This window comes from Carassius gibelio, chromosome A3 (genome assembly GCF_023724105.1).
Source record: "Carassius gibelio isolate Cgi1373 ecotype wild population from Czech Republic chromosome A3, carGib1.2-hapl.c, whole genome shotgun sequence".
NCBI lineage: Eukaryota > Metazoa > Chordata > Actinopteri > Cypriniformes > Cyprinidae > Carassius > Carassius gibelio.
In genome coordinates, this window is record NC_068373.1 from 5,045,800 (window position 1) to 5,058,586 (window position 12,787).

At 39.3% G+C, this 12,787-nt stretch overlaps 1 protein-coding gene and 1 pseudogene across 1 annotated transcript in view; one reads left to right on the forward strand and one right to left on the reverse strand.

Annotated features, from left to right (window-relative positions):
- LOC127956971 (centrosomal protein of 112 kDa-like) overlaps window positions 1-12,787 on the reverse strand; it is a 143,050-nt gene that overhangs the window by 10,544 nt on the left and 119,719 nt on the right. Inside the window, exons 12-13 of the mRNA XM_052555306.1 lie at window positions 11,823-11,912; window positions 1,421-1,522 (exon numbers count right to left, since the gene is read on the reverse strand). Of these exons, the coding sequence (XP_052411266.1) occupies window positions 1,421-1,522; window positions 11,823-11,912 (192 nt within the window). The remainder of the gene's footprint in view (window positions 1-1,420; window positions 1,523-11,822; window positions 11,913-12,787) is intronic.
- LOC127963307 (uncharacterized) lies at window positions 5,925-6,041 on the forward strand (annotated as a pseudogene).

Below are 12,787 nucleotides of genomic sequence, written 5' to 3' on the forward strand. Positions count from 1 at the left end.
GCGGAGAAACAGAAGACTCAGGACTGGGCGGAACCAGCGGAAATGGAGCAGAGGAAATGACTGGAGGAGGTAGGAGTGGGAGACTGAGAGGGTATACAGGGGAGTCAGGGCTGGACGGAACCAGCGGAGAAACAGGAATATTAGGGATTACCTCCATAGACCAGTCCATCAGATCCAGAACTTGCTCCATATGACCTTCAGAGACTGCATACAGCTCACCCTCAGTCGCAGGAGTGTGGGCAGGGCTTTCCTCCACGCGCTCGATCTCCACGAGGACTCCCACGATGCACGGTGTTGCCGGCTCACACACCTGGTCAGTCGTGCTCTCGAGATCCGGCTCCCTGTCGGTGAATGGCTCGGGCTCTGCGGCTGCGGTGGGCTCTGGCTCCGTGTGGCGGGGTGGTGGCTGGCTGGTCTCTGGATCGGGAGTGGGACTGGCGAGATCCACTATGGGGCAGATGGTGAAAGATGAGCCATTTCTCGCCAGAGTCCACTCCACGAATGCGGTGAAATCCTCCCGAGGACCATCTTCGGACGACAACGCTCTGCATTTGGAGTTCAGGCTGGTGTTGTAGAAGGTGCAGAGCGCGTCGTCCGGGTAGCTGGTGGCATTAGCTAATAGAAGAAACTGTCTGGTATGGTCCTCGAGAGAACGTCCTTCCTGCTTCAGCAGGAGGATGAGGAATTCGGGACGATAGAGGGGATCCATAGAAACTAAGAAAAGAAAAAACTGTGAAAAAACGAAAGCAAAACGGAGGGAAAGACACGCGGTTTTAAACTTTCTTTTTTTTTTTTGTCGGGTCTTCTGTCACGGTTTTACGCTGCCGGAAGGAACACGGAGCCGAGGATAAACGAAATAAGGCTTTTAATATATCCAACACAGGGGATATCCAACATGGAGCACAGAGGTAGACACACGTAAGTAGCAAGTGGACCCGACAAAACAGAACTGAAAGGACAAGGCTTAAGTACAAAGGATAATGGGGAAACACAGGTGGATGGAATAACTAAATTAACAGGGACATGGAACACATGAGGAATAGAATAGACACACCTGGGAACTAATCAAACTAAACACGGAAGACAGAAACTGGGTCACTGGGGCAAAAACACTAAATGAGTCCAGGTGTGTGACAATAACCCAATGATGCTAGTTGAAAGTTTGAAATAGAAAATAGTGTCAATGGATTAATCAGAATTAATTTATTGTGTTTTGGAACCAAACTCTTCACATATACACTGTAGTTAGATATATAAGTGCTCCAGGTGTGTCTATGAATCTGTTGATGTTGAGTCCATGTATGTACAATTATGCAATGCCCAGATGCCTGTGTTGGTGGTTTTTCTGACCTGCCTTCCAAAAAAAATTAAACACTAACATATATTCGTTTATGTGTGTTCGCTGGGAGTTCTTGATCACCTGTGACTTAAGTGAGGTGATGGTGTCCTCCAGCTCCTGTTGCAGCTCTGTGGGAATCAGGCCTTTGATCTTCGACTCACAATCCTGACGGACATGTGTGATCTACATGAGGAGAGAGAGAAGAGATTAAAAATCTCCCACCTCTATCAGACTGTAAAACACGTGGTCAGTCCTCTGTAATCTAAAGCTGTCTGTCTAGCAAGTACAAACTATACACTGAACATACAACTTTGTCAAGTTTGGTTAGGTCTTCCCTCTTCCTTCACACACTCGAGCAGATTGGAGTGGAGAAGACGTGTTGCACTAAGGATACAGCAATGTCACATCTAGAGGGGTTTTAAGAGACCACATTTTGCCTCAATAAACTCCTAATTTGCCGCTTATTAATAGTTAGTAAAGTAGTTGCTAAGTCTAGGGATCTAAAATATGGTCATCCTGACTCATCCAGAACAACGCATTAATATGTGCTTTATAAGGAATAACAAACAGCCATTATGTTAATAATATGCATGCTAATAAGCAACTAGTTAATAGTGAGAATTGGTCCCTAAAGTGCAAAAAACATAGCAGTGATGGTTGGTGTTATCTAACTATTTACAGATACCATGCCTAATTTCTGATAAAATCTAAAAGTAAAAAATTAAATAAATACACTTAATGTGCCAGTCAGACAGACTTTAAGGTCTTTGGCAGTCTCTGTCCACCATCTTAAGTTAAAAATGTCTTAATATTAGCCTTGTTTGAGGGAACAAGAAGCGCAACAAGAACAAGATGATTGCCTTTCCTAAAATATTTTCCTGTTGTGGATTTAACTGATTGTTCTGGCTTTCTGTAATTAATCTTCCGGAGTACAATGAAAGGATTGGAAAGCCACTTCAAAGAGGAAGAGTATACATTATCTGAACACAGCTCTGTTCTTTTTTTGTCCCACAGTGAGCTATAGACTAGGCCTTTGCCATTTAACCAATTGTCCCCAGGTCACTGCCCTCCTTTTCATTTGACAAACCCCAATGTTACTGAAGATGATGCAACAAAAGATAAAAATATAGATTATAATTCTATAAGTCTTTCCATTTGGTAACTAATAACCAGATCCATTGTGTGAGGAGACTCCTGCCTGAGTGATTATATCGCCCAAAAATTATAACATTATATAATGACTACAGAGACAACATCTGAGATCATGTTTGGTTCGAGGGTTCTTGAGATCTAGTGGTAGATGCTGGGCTCATAACAGCATGTTGTTCCGCTCTTCAGTGACATTCAATACCAACGACTTTATCTCAATTACCCTCTTCATCATACACATTCCATGCAACACAACAAGTACACACTACAGCAGACGCAGCCCTGCGTACTGTATCGGGAGGCCCACGTGTAATTGAAGTCGACATGCCATGGATGTTTGCCTCAGAGAGTGGGAGGTAAAGGCATCTGTGAGGGAAAGGAAATGGGGGAGTAGCTTTCATAAACAGCCAGACAGCTTTTTAAGAATAGGAGCTATCGTTCAGTGCTGTGTCTGGCTACAAGCCCACTAAGTACAACTTTATTTGCGCAACATATCCAGCATGAGATGCAGCAAAAATTCGCCAGTGGAAAGTGTCTCTTAGCATCTGAGTGCTAACAGCATGGCTAAATTGACCAGTGAAAGGCTTTGACAGTGGGTTTAATAGAATTGGTGTTATTGCATGAGACTGTGGAGGACATCTCAACTTCTGAACCCTTGGTAGCATCAGTGACTACAAGAGGTTTGTTCCCCATATACAATGGTAGCCCCGTGAATAGCCGAATTAGATGGAAAAAGAGAGTGGTGAACTCACCACCATGTAAGGTTATGTCTAAACTTTGTAACTAGGTGTATGTTTAATCATATCATAGTCCCTGTAACCTATTTCTACATATTTCTTTAAAAAGGTCTCTGGATCGCTGACATTCTTTCTTCTCTCTGAGCTTTAGGACTCTCTTTCACTCTCTCAAGGCCTTTCTATCAGTTCCAAAACTATATGTCAATATAAATCAACTCGCATTTGACTTAACCTCTTTTAACCTCTAAAAACACCAACTGTATCACTATGATAAAACCTTCTTCGGAAGGTTTCCGAACCAGCAAAGTTATGATGTGACATCAACAGTTTCTGGAGGTCAATTGGTAGAGCAACAGGGGGGTTGTTCTGATCAATAATCCTAAATATGAGCAATAGTGATGTTTGTCTTAGCAAACACCTTTAAATTGTAGACATTACCAACCTGAAATAATAGCAATAAAAATAAAATTATGAATGTCCATTAGATAAGTTTTACTCAAAAATGAAAATTCTGTCATCATGTCCGTCTAAACCTGCAGGACTTTCTTCTGCAGAACAAAAAGAAGATGTATAAAAGAATGTTTTAATTATTTTTGTCCATACAATGGAAGTTAGTGGGGTTAGAAAGAATAGTGTCACCTGACTTTGTCACTGTATGAAAAACACTGAAACATTTTTCTTCTTTTGTGTTATGCAAGATTTGGTCTGTAAATCGGAAAACGCTGTAATGCTAAGTGCATAGCGGCCACAGATCCCAGGAACATGTGCTTAAAATAACATATGCAATGTACTCAACATGTACTCAACTGCCCACTGACCAAAACATGGGGCTTACAGGCCTCAATGTCAAATAACTCTCGAGATATAAATATTGTGAAAATAATTACAAATAATTGTAGGCTACTCACGTTCATTTAAATCCTACAGAATTGTGTAAATTATATATTCTCAGGTTCAAAAATTCAAGTAGTTTGGACAACTTCATGTTTCAGCCAGTCTTTTAACATTTCTCTCATAAGATATGTGAAGACATTAATTTAATAAAAATTTAATGATGAAATGTTTAGCTGCTTGTATTTCACTTTGCATTCTTTCACCGTTAAAACTGAAGCATCACGCTAGAATTTCATGTTTGCATTCTTTTATTTGATTGGCTGCTTAAATCATTTAAAAAATGGCGAGCACTGTTTTTAGACAACTGAAGCAGGTTTATAAGGAATATTGGTACATTGTCATGCATATTACTAGCATATTAGCTATTTATTAGTACTTATAAAGCACATATTAATGTCTTATTCTGCATGACCATATTTTAGATCCCTTTATCCTTCCCCATACTTAAACTTAATAACTACCTTACTTTTAATAATATTAGTAACATTAATAATAGCAAATTAAGAGTTTATTGAGGCAAACGTTGTAGATAATACTTAGATAATAGTGAGAATTGGTCCCCAAACTAAAATGTGACCAGAACATTAAATACTACGGACATGTAATTCGCAAATAATGTCTACTGATATTTAGTTAATGTAACTTTCTGTCTTCCCAACCAATATTCTTTTTAACAAAGCCTGTTTAACCCTCATCAGAATGTCCCATAACGCCTCTTCTGGATCCAACACAAATTAAGCCCTGATTATATTTGAGCAAACGGTCCCTTTAAACATCATTGACTGTGGCATGACAGACACTCAGTATATTCCACTCATTTAATCAGGTTTCCTTACAATCACAGCTGAAACACTGGGACACTTTGAAGGTAAGGCTTTGTGCAGTATTTTTTATTTCGACTTCCTTAAACTAATGAACTGCACATAAAAGCTTCCAGATTTCCTAACTGAGCAATGCGACTAGTGAGTGATTTCATCTTTCTTTTATTTTTTAAAAAGTATTCTCTGTTGTTTAATAAACCAATCTCTATTTTGAAGTCAGCTGTAGTCTTCTTTTCTGCACCATTCTCACTTAAAATGACACCATTTCATCTATATATAGAGTTTAGATTGTGCCTGCATTTGACTTTGCAAGATGCAGGATGTGTCACTAGCTGGGGTTTTTGACAGCTGCCAGCTGAAAGCAGCAAGACCTCAAGACTTTGAATGTTCAAATAAAGTTTGTCATGTAGTCAGGAGCTTGATGTATGCTAATGAAGGGGCGGAGGGGAGGGAAAGAGTGCACAAGCATAAAAAAAAAAAAAAAAACACGGTTAAGTGACAAAAACATTGTCAAATGCACAAGGGTACATCAAAAACCAGCATCTCTCACAAAGTTTTGCATCTTAAAATTGGCGGTTCTGGAGTCAAGAGCACTAGTTGAGTATGAAGCTCTCTGAATTGCATGCTAACTGAAAAGGAGCATTTTCAAGAGGCTGGGAGTGATGTGAACAGAAATTAGAGGTTGGCAGAGGCTCTTAAGGAAGTTATGAGGCAGAAGTATGATTTATGAAGTGCCACTCCGGTGGAGTGTGGCTCCACAGTAGCACCGGTGTGGTAATGGGAAGCTAATGGAAAATGACGGCACGTACTCTACAGTGCGCTGGCATTGAATAGATCCAATGTTTAGACATCTTTTTTTTGTGGAAATACACAGCCAATAGTAATGGCTCTGTTATTGGAGTATAAGGAGTAATACTAACTATACTGCAATTAAATGCATAGATTTGTTTATAGACCTTATGTGTCAGAGAAACAAGTGCACAGCTCAGTAGCCATATCACCCTGGAGCCCAAAACCAGTTTCCCACTGAAGCTAAGCAGGGCTGAGCCTGGTCAGTACCTGGATGGGAGACCTCCTGGGAAAACTAGGTTGCTGCTGGAAGAGGTGTTAGTGAGGCCAGCAGGGGGCGCTCACCCTGTGGTCTGTGTGGGTCCTAGTGCCCCAGTGTAGTGATGGGGACATTATACTGTCAACAAGCACCGTCCTTCGGATGAGACGTTAAACCGAGGTCCTGGCTCTCTGCGGTCAAAAAAAATTTGCCCATTGGCCTCCGACCATCATGGCTCCTAACAATACCCATATCCACTGATTGGCCTCATCACTCTGTCTCCTCTCCACCAGTAAGCTGGTGTGTGGTGGGTGTTCTGGTGCACTATGGCTACCGTCGCATCATCAAGGTGGATACTACACACTGGTGGTGGATGAGGAGATACCCCCTGACAATGTTAAGCGCTTTGAGTGCCTAGAAAAGCGCTATATAAATGTAATGAATTATTATAATTACAGCCATCTTTAGAATTTAGTTTTTGGACCATTTTTGTGTTAGCTCCATTAACTATGGCTTTCTGACTTTGGGCCATTTTTGTGTTAGCTACATTAACTATTGGGTTTTACTTCAATAATCTCTTAATTTGCTGCTTATTAATAATGAGTTAGGTAGTTGTTAAGTTTAGTTATTGGGAAGGATTAGGGATGTTGACTATGGTCACGTAGAATAAATGCTTTATAAATAGGCCTATTAATTAACAGCCAATGTTAATAATAGGCATGCTAATAAGCAACTAGTTAATCATGAGAGTTGTTCCCTATACTAAGGTGTTACCATAAATTCATATAAACTTACCTTCATGCTGTGGAAATACAAACGGACAAGTGAAGACAAAAGACATATTAATATTGATTCCAGTTGGGTGAGTTTGGAAAGGTACTGGATGTTTGTATGACCAACAGAAGATTGGGGGAATTGTTTCAGAAAAACAATCATATTTTTGAAAAACGTTTGGTCATACAAAAATTGCACATTGTACATTTAATAAAGCAAGTAAAAGTGTAAAAGCTTTGGGAATTTTGAATGCATCATCGCTGACATCACCGAAATCCAATGCTTGCATCAGAAAGCTCAGGCCTCACCAGCAAAGAAGGGAGATTCGGCAGATTAAGTCTCAATTCCGGCACTGGAGTCATCAGCACACTTAGCATGCAGCCAATAGCTCCTGTTTAACTCCTTCCTTTTTTGGGAGGAAACCTCTCGGAAGACTCCGTAACTTAACTGTTTAGAAGGCTTTGTGTTTATAATCGTCTCATCCTGTGTGCCAGCTAGACTGTGCAGAAACACGCCAATGCCATGCCGACATTTCATGCCAAGCAGGCGTGGAGGGGCCCGGAGCAACCGAGCAAGGAACATCTGTTTGAAGTCTGGGCAAAAAGAGGGCTGTTTTTGCATGCCGAGGATTACATTACAAAGACATGTCTTGGAAGATAAACTGGGGCAATATCACTGTACCGAAAAGAGAGCAGGCCTCTCAACCTTTATTTCCACATATACTCCCTCTCTCATGAACACATACACAGTGTTTGAGATGTGGGGTGCTGTGAGGGTTTATGAGGTGGGAGTAGAGTGCTTTGCAGGCACTCTGTCTCTTAAGGACGTCTGGAGTGGGCGATCACATTCCAAAGCAGAGTTCTTGTCTCCAGGGCTGGTTGAAGTCAGAATGAAATAAAAATTGACCTTTGAAACATGTTACCCTCATATTAAAGTTGGGTAAAAAGGAGAAATCACACTTTTGAATACAACAGCACTGCATAGTGCCCATGAATAATAAGATTGTATGGTTTGTCTTGTACTTTATAGGGCAAGTATAAACTGCTGTTCTATGGAAAATAAAACAGCAAATAGTTTTGGACAGTTAATCACCAACTATTTCTCATCTGCATTTTATTTATTTTTTTACTTTAACAATTGTTCTAAATCTTGATGCTCAATGGATACTCATCAACATTTTAATGACAAAGGTGCTGCTTAAAGACAATATTAACCCACATATTTAATGCCTTTAACTTTTCTAAAATGAGATATTTCAGTGGGAAATAATGTAAGTGGTACTTGATTTTATCTATTGGGATTTGACTGGTCTATGATCACTAGCCTATGATATTAATTGTAAATCATTAATGCATTTTGAAAGACTGTTGGAACAAACATTAGACCTCTGCTCAATCTGACCTGTGTTGCAGGCTGGAATTAAACCACGCCATGCTGGTTTTGTTTGGCCAGAAGAGAACTGACCCCCCCGACTGAGCCTGGTTCCCCCAAGGTTTTTTCTCCAATTATTACACCAATGGAGTTTTGGTTCCTTGCCACTGTCGCCTTTGGCTTGCTTAGTTGGTGATGCTTGACTGATTGCACAAATACTACTGGAAGAGAGCTGAACTGGATGATGACATCACTGAATCATCAATGCACTGACATTAACTGGAAAAATTTACAAACTATTTTCCTGTTTAAAACTGTAAAGCAGCTTTGACATAATCAGTGTTGTATAAAGCGCTATAAAAATAAAGGTAAAACAAATGGTTGCTTTTAAGGATGCACAATATTATTGGACCAATATCGAAATAGACTGATAATGTCATTAAATGTAAATATCGGCATCTGATATTTTTAGGAAATTATGCTGATATATCTTGCCGAAAAGAGGAATACATTAACTCACATGTGCTCATTGTGGCTCATACTTGAAACATAGTGACGCTGTGATCATCGGAGAGTACATCGTCTGACACGTCCGTGCTACGTTAGCCGAAGGTAAAGTTGCACACTCACTGTTTCCCTGTTGCTCGTGCTATCAATGTTTCTGTGCAGATACCCGCGATCCTGAAGGCCGACGAGAGCCCCAGAGCGGTCGTGCTTCACACTGGGGTTAACGACACCACACTGCGGCAGACGGAGATGCTGAAGAGGAACTTCAGGAGCCTGATCGAGACGTTTCACAGCACGATGCCCGCGGCGATGATCATCATGTCAGGACCATTGCCCATGTATCGACGAGGACACGAAAGGTTCAGTAGACTTGTTGCTTTAAATGAATGGTTGTTGTAATGGTGTAAAGAACATAAATTGCTATTTGTTAATAATTTGAATATTTACTGGGAGCGTCCTGGGTTTTTTCGCGCTGATGGCCTGCACCCCAGCAGAGTCAGAGCGGAGCTGCTTTCTGACAACATCTCCAGGACACTTCCAGTCACAACCAGTTAGACTGGTTGTAGCGGAGGTGTTGCAACAATATATAGTGATATTCTCAATGTTACCCAGAAAACAGAATACAGGTTTAACTCATTCAAAATACTTCTGCTTAATGTTACACTGTCAGATATGCAAAATAAATCTATTGTGTCTCTTGCTCTGGCTACTGTGTATAGACCATTAGGGCTGTATAAAGAATTGTCTCCATTTTGTTTATTTAAATGGGGAGTCATCTCATTTATCACCAGTAAAATATGGAGTACCACAAGGATCCGTCCTAAGTACCCTTCTATATTCAATATACATGTTGGCCCTTGGTAATATTATTAGAAAATACAGGTTTAGTTTCCACTGTTATGCTGATGATCTTCAGCAATATATGTCAACGAGACCAGATGAAACTTCTAAATTATCTAAGCTAACAGAGTGTGTTAAAAGATTGAATGACCAATAATTTTCTCCTATTAAATTCAGATAAGACAGAGATATTAATTATTGCAACAAAAAACAGTACACAGAATCTTGAAGATAACAATTTGCAACTAGACAGATGTACTGTTACTTCCTCTACAGTCAGAAATCTTTTTGAAAACCATATTTCCCATGTTACAAAAAATGCATCTTAGAAACATTGCCAAGCTACGAAACGTTTTCTGTTTCTGATGCAGAAAAGCTAGTTCATGCATTCATGACCTCTAGACTGGACTATTGTAATGCACTTCTAGGTGGTTGTCCTGCATCTTCAATAAACAAGCTACAGGTAGTCCAAAATGCAGCAGCTAGAGTCCTTACCAGGTCAAGAAAATAGGATCATATTACCCCAATTTTACAGTCTCTGCACTGGCTACCTATTAAGTTCCGTATCAGTTACAAATCATCATTACTTACCTATAAAGCCCTAAATGGTTTAGCTCCTGTGTACCTAACTAGCCTAATACCTCGTTACAATCCATCACGCTCCCTAAGGTCTCAAAACGCTGGACTTTTGGTAGTTCGATAGCAAAGTCCACTAAAGGAGGCAGAGCTTTTTCACATTTGGCTCCCAAACTCTGGAATAGCCTTCCTGATAATGTGTGGGGGATTCAGACACACTCTCTCTGTTTAAATCTAGATTAAAAACGCATCTCTTTCGCCAAGCATTCAAACAATGCATCTCTTAAATTTTGACTGCAGTTGCATCTGATCAAATGTGCATTCTTATTCTTTAGCTTGGGTTAAACTAATTAATTTTACTTTGTTGGAACAGCAGCTATGCTAAAGATTGCCTCTATTTGTCTCTCTGTTTTGAAACGAGATTTACACAAGCTCCAGTCTGGATCCAGAACACCTGACAAGAGATGATGCTGACCCCTCAGAGGACCCCAGATGATGCTTACCCTGAATGCACAAACAGAACTAACACATATTGCTACAAGTGTGATTGCATCATATAATAATTGCTGTTAATAATGTTCATTGTCTGGTTGACTACATCTTGTTTACATTTTGCACACAAATATGCACACAAACTGACAGTCACCACTTATAAGCTACTACTAAATATTGTAGAAACGTAATTTTCTGTAAAGTTGCTTTGTAATGATTTGTATCGTAAAAACTTGAATTGAATTGAATATATATACTGTATGTATATATATATATATATATATATATATATATATATATATATATATATATATATATATATATATATATATATATAATAACAATTTATGAGCTCTAAAACATTTTTCCAGAATTTTTTTTAACTCAACTTTTTAACATTTACAAATGTTAAATCATAAAATAAAATGATAAGGTTACCACTGCATCTTTCTGAGAAAAAAAATAAATAAAAATGCAGTGATTAATATAGTTTATTTCTAGTTATTTTAAAATCTTCAATGTACTGTAATTATAAAAGAACTGTATTGTTTATTTAATTCTAACAAATAAGTTCATGTTAAAAACGAACCAAAATTAAAAATAATTATATATCGGTATCTGCATATATGTGTGACATTTATTTTAGTTCACTTTTTTTTAGTTCAGACTTTTATTTAACCTTCTAAGTATCTTCAAAAAACAGCAAGACAGTAATCAGTCTAGACACCACATAGATGTCCCTAATTGTCAGGTGTCTGGCCTATGTTCATCATAACACAGTTTGACCTCTAATCGATTGGCTCTCAGTCATATAAAAGGCATCTTTGGGACTCTTCCACAAAATATGGTGCCAACTCTGCAGCTGTTCCTCTAGAGAGCCCTCCTGTAGCCTGAACAGATATTTCAGCCTAGGGCACATCCCAAAAACTTTCTTAAGAGCCCAGTAAAGATCAGCAGCGGTTTCCAGGACAAAATGGTGTTTCTACACACATACCAGGTCCAGAGACCCTCCTAGAGCTATTTATCAGGTAATTAGCTCTCTCTCTCTCTCTTTTCTTTAACTCAAGGTCAAGGTGGCCTGTTATTATTGAGAAATCGCTCTGAAACTGGGACAGCATTCCTGGCCCAGGGCTCTGGCTCATGAAGCCGGATCTCATGGAATGTGTAAAATATGTGCAGGGCATATCAGTGACTCAGTAAGGAGACATGGCTTCTTCCTGGCCCTCCAGGGGACATGGCACACACTCTGGGGTCCAAGCCATTTGTAACTTTACCTGCTCCTGGTATTCCAACTCGCGACTCATCAATTTCTTCTTAACGGCATGCAGCTGTCTCTGTAGACTCTCCACATGTTCTTGAAGAACCTGAAATGGAAAATTGCGAACTGAGTTTTAGATAAAGCAGATTCCAGATGAAGGAGAGAAGCATCACTATCAATAAAGCTGAGAATCAATCAAATCCATAACAAAGGGTATCAAATACATCACATAAAGAATTTGATCAGCTGACAGCCTATCATTTCATTTCAAAACCATTTAGAATAAAATCAACTATTCATTCTTTTAAAGGGCCAAGTAGCAGCTGTTCACCTCAGAAGCCTGCTAGATCCATTTAAGCAATCGAAAAACTGTTCTGACTAGATGGAAGCTAAGCATTACTCTCATCCTTAAAAAGGCAACATCCTGGTCACATACAAAGCTTATTTTTTATACTCCATTCGATAACATTTAGACAATTTATATTACAACACTAATCTTCTGTACACAAAAGCTTGTTAACAGCTCATTAACATATGACCACCCAAATAAGCATAGCAAAACGTATAACCTGACCTGGCCTGATGAATGGGGATAGAGCAAAAGCAGGCTGTTTAATCATAAAAGGCAGGGTGGAAAATGCTTTCAGTGCAAGAAACCTTGAGTAACATTACAAGTGGACTTAATTCTTCTGCACAGTAAGCACAAAATTTCCAGCATAGTGGTTTTTGAACCACATAAATCACATTTTACTGTTTGTGACTGAGTGTGTGTGAGACACAGTGACAGTAAAAGCATTTTGCATAGTCTTGTTCAAATCAGTGAAGAAGGTCATGAAGCTTCACACTGAAAAGTTGTGTGTTAAAATCCATATGGGTTAAATGATCTGTAGTAACAGTGTGGAGGGGTCACACATTTTTAAAAAAAGTGGCTCTTTAACAATATGACTCTCTTTTATGATGCAACAGAAACTTTAAAAACTA